Source organism: Dreissena polymorpha, chromosome 5 (assembly GCF_020536995.1).
Source record: "Dreissena polymorpha isolate Duluth1 chromosome 5, UMN_Dpol_1.0, whole genome shotgun sequence".
Classification (NCBI taxonomy): domain Eukaryota; kingdom Metazoa; phylum Mollusca; class Bivalvia; order Myida; family Dreissenidae; genus Dreissena; species Dreissena polymorpha.
The window spans coordinates 54,737,920-54,756,024 of record NC_068359.1 but is presented as its reverse complement, the minus strand read 5'-3'; the positions used below and the strand labels follow the sequence as shown (position 1 = coordinate 54,756,024).

General features: G+C 35.5%; 2 protein-coding genes across 2 annotated transcripts; both read left to right on the top strand.

Annotated features, from left to right (window-relative positions):
- The first annotated feature begins 511 nt into the window (after positions 1-511).
- On the top strand, positions 512-2,473 carry LOC127881317 (uncharacterized). Its single transcript, XM_052429072.1, has 2 exons — positions 512-531; positions 1,305-2,473. The coding sequence occupies exon 2, from the start codon at positions 1,312-1,314 to the stop codon at positions 2,377-2,379; it is 1,068 nt and encodes a 355-aa protein (XP_052285032.1). The 5' UTR covers positions 512-531; positions 1,305-1,311; the 3' UTR covers positions 2,380-2,473.
- Positions 2,474-3,214: 741 nt separating this feature from the next.
- LOC127831237 (uncharacterized) lies at positions 3,215-7,047 on the top strand. The gene is made up of 3 exons (XM_052356222.1): positions 3,215-3,356; positions 3,908-4,456; positions 4,958-7,047. Exons 1-3 carry the CDS (start codon positions 3,215-3,217, stop codon positions 5,563-5,565), a joined length of 1,299 nt encoding a protein of 432 aa, XP_052212182.1. The 3' UTR covers positions 5,566-7,047.
- Positions 7,048-18,105: the final 11,058 nt, after the last annotated feature.

Genomic DNA, 18,105 nt, shown 5'->3' with positions numbered 1-18,105 from the left:
AAAACCAGTGGCCGTAACAATGTATCAATCCACTAATCGGTATGACATGAGTCATGTTGGTTACGTAATATCCACTCGTTATCTTAAGATTATTCCTCAAGTGTACACGTTCTGGGTTAAAACTTATAATGCGGTAATACAAAATTATAATCGAATACTTTAGAAGACGAGGTTTGGCAATAATTCGTTTGTAAGTATCACGGAAAAAAAATATTATTATAATAGTTAAAATGATATTTTGTATTCAATTTAAAGACAATTTAACAATAAAGTGAGGCAATTTAAATATAATAGTGATGTGGCGATTATTTTTAACAAAATTAAATTGTGTTGTTCTTTAATAATGAAAGTCTGATTTCCGTTATGCTACCAGTACAACAATATGGTCTATTACTAAATAATAGACCTGTTTATTGTTGGGCCACTGCAGGGCTGGTTTTTCAGTTTTCTTATTGTTGGTGTTTTTTAACCGAAGCAGCTAATTTTACAGATTTAAAATTTCCTTCTCATTGTTATCTACACAAACAAAAGGTTGTAAATTTTCTCCTTTAATTATTTCTAATCTATTCTAGTAAAAGTTTATTAAATATGTAAAATAAAGTTAGAAGCCGGTAGTTAAAAGGTGTTTCTTAGCAATTCTTGTGATATTTATGATGGATGCTGAGTTTACGGGCTGTAGTTTACGGATTTCTGTACAGTGGTGGGGAAAAAGTGGATCGGTCACATGGCGTCTGATCTAAGCAATTGTAGTAAGAGCAAAATCAATTTCAAGCTTTATGAGAAAACGTAGTTGATATGCATTCGTGTATTCAATGAAATAACCATGTTATACTTATTTTCTGAACATAGGCTAATATCTCACTGGCAGTAAGAGGGTAAATTTCAATCGAAATAAAGGAATTCCCGTGGTGTGTTAAACAAACATATTACTTTTGGTCAGCACAAAAATGTCAAAATATATTTAGCGTTATTATTCAATTTCTGGAGAGTGGGTTGCTTCAGATTCAATTAGGGCGGGCACTATGTTCAGGTTTATCAAAAACACTTTAAATGAATGTTGGTTTTTATGTAGCAATAGTAAAAGGAACTTAATTGTGGCAATGCGGCAATAGTCGGTACTTACTGCAGTTAAGAGGTGGTCTTATGGCGCATTTATTTATAATTACCAAGACAGTTTGTTGTGTCACGTTTTAGTTCATATGCAATAAATCTATAAAAGGTTTGTTAATTATTATAGTGGGTTAGCTATAAGCCAAATATGGCTTTTTTCGGTATTTACTTATTATCTTTATTGTTTATTTTATTGCACACATGGAAACGCGAAACCGGAAAAGGCGCCGTCCGTCGGTCAAACTACACCAGCATCCCAGCCAAAACCTACCTGGCACCAGCCAACAACCCCGTCAGCTGCCTTCCACCCAAATGCCCGATCAGCTGCCTCCCAACCAACAGCCTGTCCAGCTGCCTCCCAACCAACAGCCTGTCCAGCTGCCTCTCACCCCCAGCCATCGACTCGGCCAATGGTCTTCAAACCAACAGTCCGGCCATCAACCCGACCAGCTGCCTCTCAGTCAACAACTGGGCGACCAGATGCAGCCTGCAGCAAGCCAGCCAGATCCGGCTGTTCAATCGGGTAATGGTTTTAGTGAGGATATTTTTTTACCATGCATGATTCCTAGTTTTCAGTCTGTTTTAGGTGATCATGTTCCTCAGTCAATTAAAGACAAAATAATATCAGGCCAATATGTAGATCTGGCATGTTTGTTGGAGGCCCCGGTAGTTCCTGAAGATTTAGGAAAACATTTGGTTTTGAATAATTCGGGTGAATTAGTGGTAAAGCCCAACATGAAACAAAGCATTGTTGATATAGCTAAATGGACTGACGCATTCCTCATTTTCTCAAGCATTTATTTAAGTGCTCATCCGGTTAAAATGCAAGATCTCTTTAAGTATATGCACACTATAAGGCTGGGGGCAGCAAGACACACTGAGGGTTGGAGATCTTATGATCAACAGTTTAGGTTGAGAATGGGTAATAACCCAGCGAATTCGTGGGCAATGATTGATATGGAGCTTTGGCTGTTGTGTATGGGGCCTCCAAGGCAGCCAGTTCATGATACAGGGAATTTTGTAAGAAAATGTTATGATTTCAATTATACCAGATGCTTACGGTCAGTTTGCAATTACAAACATGCTTGTATGATTTGTGGTTCCGACCATCCTTCCAGGGTATGTCATCTCAAGCCTCGCAACACCAGTTCCTTGGGAGGAGGGTCTGTCAGGGGGGCTGTCACCCAGACCTCGTACAGGCCTAGAGCTTACACGTTCCGACCTAGAGGCCCAATTCAGGGGCTCCGGGGCCCGTTTAGCAGATACTAATACCTCAGTTTGGTCTCTTGGCAAGTCGCCAATCAATGTTGTTACGATTTCTAAATATCTTCAGTTATATCCAAATAAAGAAGTAGCTTCTGTGCTCAGTAATGGCTTCAAGCAAGGTTTTAAGCTGGGTTATAAGGGTTCACATCTCGGTTCTTCAGCGAATAATTTGGTTTCAACAAAAGTGCATTTTTCAGAAGTCCAAAAGAAACTTGACAAAGAGATTTCCTTAGGTAGAATTTCAGGTCCTTTCAAAGTCCCACCAATTTCCAATTTAAAAGTAAGTCCATTAAGCTTTTTAAAGAAGCCAGACGGGGGTTGGCGGTTAATTACACACCTGTCGTATCCCAATGGGTCAAGTGTCAATGATGGTTTTAGTGTGGAAGACATTTCTGTTAAATATACATCATTTGACAAAGTGGCTGACATGTTATTTAGTTTAGGCACGTCAGCAATGATGGCAAAAAGAGATATTAAATCGGCTTTTCGTTTAAAGCCTATTTACCCAGGGGACTTTCACTTGATGGGGCTTCAGTTCAACAACCAGTATTATGTTGACAAATGCTTACCAATGGGTTTATCTATTGCTCCGGCTTTATTCGAATCATTCTCCACTTTTATACATTGGCTAGTAAGTTTCAAAACTGGGATTCAAACTTTAGATCATTATTTGGACGACTTTATTTTTGGAAGTGCAGCTGGGTCAAATAATTGTAACATGCTAGTTTCTACTTTCGAGGAAGTATGCACCGAAATGGGAGTCCCAGTTGCGGTGGAAAAGTCGGTCGGCCCAACAACAGTACTGACATTTTTAGGCCTGGAATGAGATACTGTGCAAATGACTGTTAGAGTACCTGCTAAAAAAGTGGAAGAACTTTTGAAGCTTTTGCAAAATTGTCTAGTAAAAAAGAGACTTACGTTAAAAGAATTGCAGTCTTTGACTGGGAAGTTGAGTTTTTGTAGTCAAGCAGTAAGAGCAAGTAGGGCATTCTTGCGCCGATTTTATGATGCTATGTGTGGCTTAAAAAAGTCCTATTATAAGATAAGAGTTAATGGTGAAATGAGAGAAGACATCCTGATGTGGATTCAATTTATTGAAGATTTTAATGGCGTTGTACATATTCCAAATAAAGTATGGTTGGATAACTCTGTCATTCATCTTTACACTGATAGTGCAGGCGGTGCTACTCTTGGCTGTGGTTGTTATTTTGGAGGTAATTGGGCCTATTGCCCATGGCCTGTTCAATGGCAAGGCCAACCTATTTTATCAGATATAACATTTTTAGAGATGGTCCCTGTTTTGTTGGCAATATGGCTCTGGGGGGTCTTTTTGAGAGACAGGAAGATTAAGTTTCATATTGATAATTTAGGTTTGGTAGAAGTGATAAACAAACAGTCTTCCAAGTCGAAACGTTTGATGTTTCTGGTTAGAACATTTGTGTTGTTAGTTATGAAATACTCGGTGGTGTTTAAAGCAGTACATATTTCATCAAAGTCCAATTACATTGCTGATGCAATTTCTCGTAAACAGTTTCACAGGTTACAACAGTTAGCACCAGAGGCACAAGCGAGTCCAGAATCAGTCCCGCCGGAGTTTTTACTGATGATCTGCAACAAGAGGCTAATATATTGCTAGACAATTCCCTTGCTGCTAATACAAAAAAGGCATACATCGTTGGGTTAGAGAGATTCTCTGAGTTTAAAAGGCAATACGGCTTGTCAGATGCCTGGCCGCCTACAGTTGAACAGGTGGTTCGATTTGTAGCATGGCTATCCCTACAGAAACTATCCCACAAAACAGCAAAATCATACTTAAGCTCTATAGCTTTTCATTGCAAGCTGCTTGATGTTGTTGACCCTACCAAAAATTTCATTGTTTCAAAAATGGTGGAAGGAATGCAAAAAGATAAGAAAACACACGATAATAGGCTTCCAATTACCCTCTCGTTACTGCAAGGGATAGTAAGCAAACTTAATATTGTGTGTTCCAGTGTCTACGAAGCAAAACTGTTCACTGCAGCTTTTATGCTAGCGTTTTTCGGTTTTCTAAGAGTTGGCGAAATAGCTGTTCCTAAAAAAGGTATTATTATTAGTATTTTACAGGCAGCGGTGTTGGCAATAGAAGATTTACAATTTGATCACAATGGGGTAATCATTTCAATCCGGCATTCAAAAACTGATCAGTTGGGCAAAGGGGTAGCGCTCAAAATTACTAGGTCAAACAGTGAATTTTGCCCAGTTGTGTGTCTTAACCAGTATCTTCATGTTCGTCCTCAAGGGCCTGGTCCCTTGTTTTTGCACTTTAACAAACAACCAATTACTCGTTACCAATTTTCTGCTATTCTTAAGAAAACGGTTTCTCTTTTGGGTCTAAATTATGGGTCTTACAAATCCCACTCCTTCAGAATTGGAGCAGCAACTGCAGCTTCCCAACTAGGCTATTCAGTGGAGATCATTAAACAGGCAGGCAGATGGGCTTCCAATGCCTACCAAACATATGTTCGTCCTGTTCCTGTTGTCATGCCCAGCCTAATAAATAACCCCCATTAAAAAGGTATGGTTCATATAGTTAGATTCATGTGACTAACAAAAACCAAGTTGTATTTAGGGAAAACCATCTGGATACTGGGTTCATCAATAATCAAGCAAGCCTTCATAGCAGCAAGATTACGACCTGAAGGGGCCAACCTCTGCCTTGAACCCAACATCATCTGGTGGCAAGGGTACAGTGGGTTAACACTTGCAGAATCAAAGAAAAAATTTCTTTCGCTTGCCAATGTGGGTAATTCTCCAGACTATATTGTGTTACATTTAGGTGGTAATGATCTTGGTCGTCGGTCACTGGTGGACCTTCGAAAATTGATTGTCGAGCTATTCAGGACTATACTGTCTATATTTCCAAGTGTTAAGATTGTATGGTCTGCAGTGCTTCCAAGGTCAAATTGGAGATATTCTGATAATAAAGTTGCTATGGACAAAGCAAGAAAGCGCCTTAATAGTCATGGTTCATCTAGGGCTTTGGCATGTGGAGGGCATTACTTGGCCAACTCTGACTTTGGAAAATTTGAGGAACATTTGTTTGAGAAGGACGGAGTCCACTTGTCAACTCTGGGTACAGATATTTTTCTTTCTAATATGTCTGCAGGGCTTGAAAAATTTATAAAGCATAATACACCAATCCATTACTGAAGTTCTAGATGCACAAATTTGGGGGTTCTTACAATTTTAAATCCCAAACATTATGTATGTTGGTGTTGCTATTGAGTCCAAAAATAGATATTTGCAGTTAGTTTGTATGCATATTTTTCTTACTCATATGTATGAAAAAAGAAAAAAGAAAGTTTTTTGCTGCTAATTTTTATGCAATTTTTTGCTGCTAGTTTTTCTGCATTTTTTTTTTCTGCTGGGTTTTATGCATTTTTGCTGCTAGTTTTTATTCATATCTTTGCCTTGTGTTTATAGTTTACTGCTTCCGACTCCAAGCATGTTTGGGCCGCTGGGTCAGCGTTGTTGGGTGGCCATATGGCAATCAGTGCCGGATGGACGCTTTTTACCTGGCACATTTTTTGGGGAAAATATATATGATTTTGTTGGGAGTGCTGATGGCCGTCACCCGGAGTCAGCACTCATATACAATTTATTTGTGCAGTTAGTTATTTGCAGTTAGTTTGGGCTTGCCATGTTCGCAGGTGGCCCTTGCTGCTTGGAGTCGAGACATTATATGCCAGAACCATTTTTTATGTTTTTATGTTATAAGGTCCTTTAATAAAAAGTAAAAATTTAGTTGAGTTTATATTTACTGTGTGAAAAGGGTTATTCATCGGAGTTTTCATAGAGGCTTGCCCATGTAATGCTAGGTGGCAGTTTGGGTTTAGTTCTTGGCCTCTACAATAATATGGTCTATTACTAAATAATAGACCTGTTTATTGTTGGGCCACTGCTGGGCTGGTTTTTCAGTTTTCTTATTGTTGGTGTTTTTTAACCGAAGTAGCTAATTTTACAGATTTAAAATTTCTTTCTCATTGTTATCTACACAAACAAAAGGTTGTAAATTTTCTCCCCTCCCACCCAACCCATGTAGTTTGTTTTTACACAGTGTTGTTCTGTCACACTTTACTGCGTCCGTTATATATTAAAAAATTTGGTCAGGCTTAGGGTAAATATAGATTTATTTTAAGTTTTATTTGCCTGTCCACATTAATTTTAATAACATAAGGGGAAACTGATTGTTTTCCGTACTAGATTTGGTTTTAGTATATTACATATTCTGCTGGTTTGAGTTGCGTTTTTCAGTTTGCCGTGTAGACGCAGAGTACCAAACGTCGGATACAGGTCGGTCACGACTCCACTTCCGATGGGGCAGTTCGGACACCTCGGGTTTGTCGACAGTCGCTTGAAGTTAACAGTTCCTTGGCAATCAGTGCCGGATGGACGCTTTTTACCTGGCACATTTTTTGGGGAAAATATATATGATTTTGTTGGGAGTGCTGATGGCCGTCACCCGGAGTCAGCACTCATATACAATTTATTTGTGCAGTTAGTTATTTGCAGTTAGTTTGGACTTGCCATGTTCGCAGGTGGCCCTTGCTGCTTGGAGTCGAGACATTATATGCCAGAACCATTTTTTATGTTTTTATGTTATAAGGTCCTTTAATAAAAAGTAAAAATTTAGTTGAGTTTATATTTACTGTGTGAAAAGGGTTATTCATCGGAGTTTTCATATAGGCTTGCCCATGTAATGCTAGGTGGCAGTTTGGGTTTAGTTCTTGGCCTCTACAATAAAACTACTATCCACACACCTCGACCCTTGTTTTATTCATCAATGAAATATTGTGTCATAAAATCGCTCAAAAAGAGATTGCGATACTCGTCTATTTATGATTTTGCAAGTGATATAAATGAGGCAGCGGGTGTGAATATTGCAGATTTTACGTATGTTATACAAGCTACAAGGAAGGTTATCTAACATGTAGTAACGTGCACTTGTTTTTTAATGTGTTTGCTTAGTTCAAGAGAAATCGTTTCTGTTCATTGATAGGTAGTCTATATGTTTTGTAAGCGTTAATATTAGAACTTATACCATTTTCTACAGTCATAACATTTCGAAATACGTGAAAGTGTATTGCTGATTTTCAGTACAGGATTTTGAGGGGTTTTGTTTGTTTCCTGTTGAGTAAACAAACTTACCTGTTTTATTATTCCTTATTCTATTAAGCACATTCACTTTCGCATTGGTTTTTTTCATTTCAAATGTAAACACGTCTTTTGTTCGTAAACAGTGCTGAACACACAACATGTGGAGTAATCTTATTAATGAGGATATGATGATGAGATAAAATAATATCGTGTGAAGATTTTGAGGCATATATAACGCGAATAAATAAAGCTTAGAAAAAAACAGCAACTTCGATGTTTACGTATGTATTTTGGTTGATTCTTTATCATCCCAACGTATTGGGAGTAAAAAACACAATACAAAATGGACGCATTTAATATCATATTATCAACACATTAATTATCATATTGTTAGTAATATCAAACTAATATCATATTGTTAGAATAACAGTATGGAATCAACGCGCACGACTTAAATACCCCCCCCCCCCCCCCCAAGAAATAGATATAATTTTTTATCAAACACATATAATTTTATTTCTGAACGATTAGGCATACACATGTAGAGAGACCATTACACGGCAAGTAGAGAAATCAAGGATAAGCATAACATATTGTAAAGTTATTCTGGTAATCAGTTTAATTGTGAGACTTTAATATTAAAATTTCATCGGACAACTATTTATCATAACTGGAATAAAATATTTTTATGATTTTATCCATTCCAACTGATTCTTTCAAATAAGAATTTTCTGCAATATCACCATCAGTTTGCGTCTTTATTCTCTCTTTTTCTCATTTTCATTAAACGAATTTAAGGTACACATCGAGATATAGAAGAACCGTCAATCTACTAATAGTATTTTTGCTTTTAGGGGATAAAGCACATTGCGTTGACACACACTATGTCCTAATGCAGCGACACATTAATAATCTTTTAATTATTTTTTAATTTTACGGAGATTAACAGTTTCTGAAGCATATTTATATTTGTTTGCTTATATATCAATATTTGCAAAACAAAAAGCTAATTCTATGTTAAGCTTTGTTATTTTACCATAAAAATCATAAGTGATATGAGTCTTTATTTTCTTTTTTTCATTTTCATTAAAAGAATTGAAGTGACAGATCAAGAAGTAGAAGAACCGTCAATCTATCTGTAGTATTTGTGCTTTCGCGGATAAAACACATTGTGCTGACACACAATACGCTCTAATGCAGTGACACATTAATAAGCTTTGTGTTTTTTTATGATTTTACGGAGATTACCAGTTTCTTAAGCATATTTATACTTGTTTGCTCATATATCAATATTTGCAAAAGAATAATATAATGCTCTGTTAAGTTTTCTTATTTTATTTTACCATATAATTTTTTATACTTTAAGACATACAATACAAAATGTTGTCTGATGAAATCTAGTCTAGGCGTCATTGATTACACATGTGTCAGATAGGTGAAATAAATATTTAAATAAATTAAATGAGTAAAATAAACAAAATAAATTATATTATTCCGACAAAATAATTAAATAAATATACATATATGGATGAACATATTAAAAATATATAAAATATGTATCTAATTCTGTTTCAAGAAAAAATATTGCTAACGTATGTATCAAACTTGTTCAGTCTGATGAATCACATTCTGCTCGTATAAAGTAAATTTGTATCCGTTTCACCGTTATTAACTACTTAATTGTAAAACAAAGATGTCCAGGGCTCCGCCATTTTGTTGCTTTCGAACTGTTTAAATGACTGCGCATAATATAGAAGCAGTACCGAAAAATACGTCATTCATAAGCTTTTTAAACGGTTAAAAGCGCTATGCTGTCCTAACAAATCATTAAAAATATCACACGCAGAAACAGAATCATATACATACATGTATAATACGTTTTATAATAAAATGCAATCAGTAAATTAACCCGTACGTGTTTCAGTATAATAGAAATAATTAGATGATACTTTATGAAATATCACTTATAACCAGACTTTAAAAAAAAACAAGTCGAAATGAAATTTAAGTCAGATCATTCCTCTTTAATAAAACAAACCAGATGGAAGATAGAAATATCATACGTTATGTTTCCAGAGAGCAATGAGTTTTATTAACAGGAATTTACATCACAACACTCCGAAGAAAAAACATATACTTTAGCATAATTAAAAGTTGATGCGATGGTTTATCACAGTAATGAAATATTTAGAAAATGTATTAATTAAAACTTTGTTTTATTTGCTAGAAAAAACCAGTTGATTGCTTTTGAAACACTTGTATTTAAGTTGATGTTACCTACCCATCGCTGACAATTATATATGAACACTACTTTTCTCTCTGCATTAACAACGGCTAACACTTTTCCTCTCATTTCAAATGGTGAGCGTAAAAATTGTGAGTGAAACAATATAAGATCGTAGTCTACTACAAGACCATAACAGTGGCCGAACTTTCGCAAACCAGTATGTGATTAATAGGTCACTAATAATAATTACGAACGTAAACCTCGCAATCTGTTGTGTCGACAAAGTGTTTCTATACAATACCGATAAAATATCTGCGACTTAACGCGGTGTGAAACCCATTCTGCGACCATTTACAACCAGTCTCAGAACCCGAATAATCCGTTTACGACCGTTTACAGCAACAACTGGCTATTACTAGTCAATTGAGAACTGCCCGCCAAATAAACGGATATCATATTGAAATAATGACTGCTTCCCTGGTTTGGAAACCATTTTCTTATTAAAGGTTTTTGTTTAAAAATGCTTGCTTTGTTAAGAATCTAAACCAACAAACGCTACACATGTGATATAATATGTGCGCAGTTGGAGGAGACTAATGAAATTGATTGGCGTTTTATTGGGGTTCGATTACTTGAATTGCGTCGAAGGCAGCACTTGAATGTTGTGTTTTTGCATGTGCGAAGAAGTCTCCAGTTGCGAAATATGCGTGGTTTTGCCTAATGCTTGTGTTAAAAGGTTACCGCCAGATGACACCACCTCGATACATGGTAGTGCAAACATTTGCTTACCATTCTTAAACAAGGGAACGGTTACATTGCACTCAATTCATCATTGAGACGACAACGCTAATATTTGACGACGTGAATAAGAGACAGTGGAATTCCCATCGGAATAATTTCGTTGTAACTTTAGAATCCTGTGCCAATACTACAATATTAAGTAGCGTTACTCGTAACAGAACGGCAAACAAGGCATTACGACAAAGACCGACACCTTATACGCAATAGCACACATTTCGTCTCAAAGGTTATGAGGTTCTTCTGCAATTGATACTGCATTATGTGAGGACCCAGAGTGCGTCCCAGATCTCCTACATAACTGACTTACTAGACCCACGCACAATTGGACGAACTTAGAATTAGAGCTGTACTTTCCAGCTGTGTGTCCTTAACATAAAATACATTTTATTTATTGCAAGGTCCTGTACTGTGGAGGGAGACCGGACTATGCAGAAAAACCCACCTGTATAGTGATGTGACCCATTATTACTCATATGCTGCCGGGAACTGAGGCTTAACCAATTCGCATAAATGAGACTTGCAAGCTCCAACCATTGCGTAAATTGAACAGCCAATATTTCCGTATCAGTCATGATTGTTTTTTCATTGTGTAACGATTAACATATATATTCATGCGACTAGGGCGTTTAAAAGAATGCTTTCGGCGCGCACATCTATTGGTGCACATTTACAAAGACGATCACAAAGAGAGTACTTTAAAACTGATATTGAATACGATTAAAACGTGATAGGTTCGTAGCATACAATTTTGTTGTAGACATATACAAACTAGAAAACTACAATTTGTTAGAATGCGATAAAACAAGTATTTTATACAGAAGGGTGGTGTTTGAGAATGAAGGTAAGGTATCTTTCCTTTATCATTGTGTGCCGTTTCACTGTATGTCCAAGTACAATATGCTCTTCAACATTATAACATTTGTACTTGAAAGCTTCAGTGTGCACCGGTTGGTTAATGCTATCTCCTGCTGAACCTTTATGACTTTGATGGCGTGTCACAGATCTTGTATAATTTTTTTCTGCAGGAATTTTGGTACGTCGCTTCACGAACAATAACAGCCTGATCCTGAACTTCACAAAGCTTACGTTTATCAGGATTAAAACCAGAAAATGATGTTACAATAACAAAACGCCCGTTAACAAAGCACTCACCATTCAACAATTTAGATGTGTAAGTTTGAAACCATTATTAATGTGTGTGACATTTAATAATGCGCATGCACGCGGACAAACTTGTGTTGCAAAGTTAATGTACTTCGTGATCATCAACCGTAAATACCGGATAGAGCATGAGGTGAAAAGTCCTACACGGGGCACGCTTTGCCTGCCGTCCAACTCGCACGAAACAGAATGCCTTTCTGTTCAGCACCCAGCAAACATTTTCGGAATCAGGAGTAACAAACTAAATTACAAAAGGCGTCTAATACGTCAAAACTCATTGATCCTTAGATGACCATATACTACCAGTAACGAACATTTTACTACACTAGAGTTCGTTTTATAAATTTATTTTATGTACTACTGACAGTATCAGAGACGCTATATACGTTATTTTCTTTATACCGCGAAAAAACAAAGGGCTGATTCGCCACAGTTGAGTTGACTTAAAAAATATGTATACTATGACTGCCTACTAAAACGTATTTGCCATTATCTTTGATTCATTTATGATACATTTCGTTGAATATGCCGAAGGTTTCAATAAATCCATAGCTTTGAATAACATAATTGCAATAGTCTGGCGAACAATTCATCCACATTGTAAAAAGTTGTAATTCGATTGATAACTTGCGACAAGGTACAAAACATTGTATAAATCTGCAATATAAAACTGATACTTCGCATACAATTTATTTACTCTAATGTAAATCTTGTCATATTAAATGGTTTTGATATAATGAACGTAGTCATTTTTGAAAGGAAAAAATACTCATTTTAATATCGGTATCGAAACGCCTGGTGTGTAATTGGAGAAAACATTTAAAAGCTAATAACTACTCATAAATAATATGGATCGTATTTGCATGAAACACAAACGTAAATGGAATATATTTCCAAACATTTGCATTTAAATTACTATTTAAGTGGTATTTAATTATACAAAAGCGCATTACAATGAAAGTACAATTATGATGTCAACTAATGTCACAATAACGGAAAAAATCAATGATACCCATATTTTAACTACCGGTGTATTTGTATGTTGAATGGTTTACTAATTTCAATTTTAAACCCTATTAAAAATATCTTAACATGAACAAGTATAAATATCCGATTTTCTGATTTTTAAATCATTGTATTTGAGTCTTTTTGAACTAAAAGTACTTTAAACAACTGATGTCAGTACATGATATACTTATTTTGTAGACAACCATCCGCTTATCTCTAGGAACAAACAATCTTGATTTATTTTATGCATCAGATCATATATTATTTGATATAATAACAATTGATATGTAATAGACGAGGTTTCACCAATTCTTCTGTTCCAGAGTGACCTATGATCAAATACTTCGGATCCTCTATTAAAACGACAAAAAATAATAATTCACCATTGTTTTTATCACGAGTCTCCAAAAAGAAAACCAATTACCTAACACAGTTAAAACTCAATAAAGTATTCACATGGTTATTCAGGACACATGTATACAATGTTAATGATATGTCAGCCCTTTGTTTATAAGCAGTGTATACAATTGATTGTATAACATTAGAATGTATTAGGACTAGTATTACATAATAATGAAAGTACCATGATGTCACACATTTGATCATGCCTTAACATTGTCATATATAAATTCAAGCATCATTTCAAATAATAAGGTCATCTTCGTACAGTACAACACCAACAGCCATGATAAAACATGAACTTTTTAATTCACTGGCATACATCCTTTAAAACCATATTGCCAAATTCACAAAACATGTTGTATTCCATGGTCCGTTATCATTAAGACAGCTTTGACAAGTCTTTATATTAAAATTAAGGTATGTTGAAGATGATTCAAACAACATACATCATGTACCAATGTCTATGAGTTAATCTACAAATTGTTTCCGCCTTGCTTGCCCTTGACTGTTTACTTCTTGAATACTCATAACCTCGCAGTTGCTGAAGGTGGATGAGGGGGATTGTAGAGGCAATCATCTTTGGATAAGCTTGATCAAGAAGGAACTTCAATTAAAAGCAATGTTCATTTTTGTATTCGTGTATTCCTTCTTTGCATTCATCGCAACCACTGTCCTAGTGTTGGCTGCTTTGGAATTAACTCTGAAATAACATATGCGCAAAGTTGTAAATTTGATGTGTACCGGTACATGAAAACTTATAATAAAAACTATGTTTTACGTTGTTTTGCTATTTTTAACAGTTTTCAATTCATATCGGGCCAATCATTTAACCTACTAATACTATTCTGGGTTACTTGATTTACCAGTATTTACTTATTAAGTGATCATATAAAATATCTGTACAACTAGATAATGGATTGGTGGACAAATTCGTTTAAATAATTGTATGACGAAGTATCATACGAGTTAAGAGAATGGTCCAGGAAACAACCCCGCTTATGGATATACTCTGATTTAAATAACATATTAAAAACGATTCCGATAAAAACAAAAAGCGAGTTCAATAATATAACCAAGGAAGCACATTGAATTTTCTTTAAATATAAATATATTAATGATTCAATTACAATCTACTAAGACAAGGTAGTTTGCATACTCAAGTAAGATGCAATCCCTCAAGTTTCTGACAAGTTGCCACTCGTGTTACTTCCTTGCCACAAAGAAGGCAAGGATCCAGTGGGGACAGAGGACCATGTTAAGATGTAAAGCTTGTTGTTCTTGCATGCTGAACAGTCAAACTATTTTGCCGATGCGCCTTTCTAAATATCTAAAAAAAGAAAGAAGAAGTCTTAATTATGGACGGAATAGCAAATCGATCATATTTTAAATTAAAGAAAAAAAATTTCAATTTGATGGAATATACTCAATTCCATATCCTGATAACTTATTACATCCTATGAAACATAATATAATACATGTGCATACAAGTATATAATTTCATAATATATATAAAAGAAATTAATCATTCATGCTTAAAACATGTTTAATAAAATTATTAAGTCATTTAAAGACTAGTTGATGTTTTATTTTACTCGTTATGTAGTGTTCCTTTTAAGATATAACGATTTCATTAAATTGTCGTACGAATATCCAGAGGCACAAAAGCTTAGTTGAAACTGCTCATGGAACAATGTTATGGATACTTATTCAGTTTCGTTCCAGAACAAAATATCCATACGATAAAACTAAATACGTATCTTAATATCGGAGCGTTGCTACAATTCCTTTCAAAACGTTAAAGTACTGCCAAATGTCACTTACAATTCGCTCAGTATTAATTTATTTGTTGTTGTTGTTGTTGTATACGAGCTGGGATTCCGTGCGGACCTACGTGGTAATAAATAAATCATTCCACGTTGCAACGCTTTATAATTTTCGGGTTTTTAAATCGGCAAAAGATGCATATGATGAATATTTTTTAGCAGGGTACATATTCAGTACAATTGTTTTATCACAGATATCACAACTACAACGATATTTGCAAATCTAAAACTTTTTTTCCATTTTGTCAATTTCCAAAAATGTTAAAAGGCCCCTTTAAATTAACATTATTTTATGCTAAAATCCTTTATGCTTGGAGCGAACAAAATTTGGCATGTCGTAAAAACTCTAAACACTTTGTATTAACTTGTTTTTGGAGAGGCACCGGCTGTCAATATGTTCCTTTCAATGTTTCCGATATGGATTGGTATTATATATGCTTTTGGCCTCTTGTCTGAAATAAAAGATTTGTTTCTTCCTATTCATGTTTCTTGAGTTTCAGCTCAAATAAGAAACATAACTCCCACTTTTTTGCTAACACAAACCGGAAGACCACGTTACATGGTACGTCAAATTCCTTTAATTACGAAAATGGCGAAACTCCAGGTGCGTCAGTTCATATCACTTGTAAGAGTTGTAGTATTGATTTGAAATTGACAATTTTCAAGGATCCGTTTACGAAGGAATGGCTACAGTATTTGTCTTTTTTTCCGCTCGCTTACTTACACAAATATTTAGAAATGAAAAAAGGAGTCGATTGTCAAATAGGCATTTAGCGAATAGCGAGAGTTCATTGGAGACATCTGTCAAAAATACACTCTTAATGTCGTGATACTTGTAACAGAACAACACACAATTCAACGACATAACTATGGTATTTAATAAGCAGCAACATATGTTAGGCGTCTTAACTGTTATACTGTAGAGTCCATGATAGTTTTCACAAACCTATGATGACCCTCTGATTAAAGTATTAAAGCTCACCAACATTAATTCTTTTTTTTTCATTTTGTCAATTTACCATAATGCGAAAATGCCCCATTTTAAGCTCACAGACTTTAATATACAAACGTTTTAATTAATATAAATGTTTCCGTATACAACCGAGCAACATGTCAAGTACTGATAATTGATATCACTAAAATTAACGCTAATTGAGTATCACAGATATCATGTAAATGGTGTAGATATATACATGCAGCACAATGAATGCATAAAGGAAAATATCACTATATTGTAACCTATCGATTAAGTTTCATTAATTTGTTTTCACTAGCATTTAGTAAATCTCTCCTGATGCAGACATGAACTAGCCTTTTATTGAAACCAAATGGACCGTGCTCTATAAACAGCGGGTTTAACGCTTGTGCGTAAAGTGTCGTACCAGATTAGCTTTTGTAGTTCACAAAGGCAAATCATTAACGACACTCTCCGCATTGAGGATATTTTGCGTTTAAAGAAAGTCTTTTCTCATAAAAATTCCAGTTTAGGCGGTAAGTGTCGTCTATGATAAGCATTTGCGGACGACACAGCTAATCTGGGACGACACTTACGCACATGCATCAAGCAATTCAAATCGATGTTTCTTTATTTTTCAATTTGTATAATTTTAATGAATTTTTCACATTTCGCCAAAAACCTATGTTAATATCAATTACTAACAATAAGTCTAATATTAAATATAGGGATTAATAATTTGAATTTGCTGAGTCTGGATACATCCAAACATCTACAAAACCAGTACGAATGTTGCCCAACTTCATGATCAACCAAACAAGAACGTGAATAGTTTATAATCTAAATACATTTTATTGCACTAAATGCTCAATAAATCATCCTGCAACGCTTTGGCCACGATTTCAATGTCTTGTTGATGGTAGTTTGTTCCCATTTGCGCCATTCGGCCTTCAGAGCTCTTTTAAGACCAGAAAGTGAATTGACTTGTCGTTACCAGAATCAATGAGGGCCGCATTTGGAGACTAAAGCATCCATTCCTCGGGTGTTGTGAACTTAATGTTTTGATCTTTTAGAAAGTTCATTGTTTGTTTGGAAGTGTGGCTAGATGCACTGTCCTGATGGAAAGTCATGACGTGTTTATCCTCCGGAAAGAGTCTCGGGACATCCTTTCGTATAAATGGTTTCAGAACTTTGATATAGCATTCTGAGTTTATCTTCGTCCTTTTGGAAATTATTCTGATCTCTGATTTACCTCTGTACAATACAGCAACACACGCCATGCAGCCAAGAGCAAACGCATCACGTTTTACAAACTTCAGTTAATTTTCAACGTTTTCTCCTATTCTGACATAACATACTCTTCTTCCATATCTTCCACCAAGATAATAAATCGCCTCGTCAGATGTAACGAAATCTCTACACTAGCCACATTTAAGCTTTATATATAGCTTCAAAGACCAGGCCCTGCGCTTCTGAATATGTGTCATGTTGAGCTGATGAACCTTGCACTTCTTCCGTAGTTTTGCTTCCAAAACAATCCTGATGATGAAGTATACTGTTTCCTCGGACATTACTGTGCCCAATGCCATTTTTTCTCTGGATCGGCGGATTGATTTTAGAGATCCATCTACGAATTTTGCATACGATGTCAGGTGTGACTTTATATGGACGTCTACTTGAAGATGAATTGGTAGAACCACCAGGCGTTGAACTGCGCAGTAAAGTAACGTCATGTCGAATATTCCGTATATTTCTCAAAGAAATAACATGGCCCATCTTTTTCGGTTCATTTTGAATGCTTCTGTAACTGCATTTGCATCTCAAACGGCATTAAACAATGCCCTTCACCGATTTAATAATTTTCTTTTGAGGCAGGTTGAATATTATTGACAAGTTGCATGTACCACCATCTTGATCCATGAAAGTGCAAATATTTGCAAACATTTTCTTACCATTCTTAAACAAGGGAACGGTTACCTTGCACTCAATTCATCATTGAGACATCAACGCTAATATTTGTCGACGTGAATAAGAGACATTTTGTTGTAAGTTTAGCTTCGTTTGCCAATACTACAATTTTAAGTAGCGTTATTGGTAATAGAACGGCAAACAAGGCGTGACGACAAAGACCGACACCTTATATGCAAAAGCACACAGTTCGTCATAAAGTTAGTTTAAAATTATTAATATTAGCTCGATTGCATAGAACGCCTAAG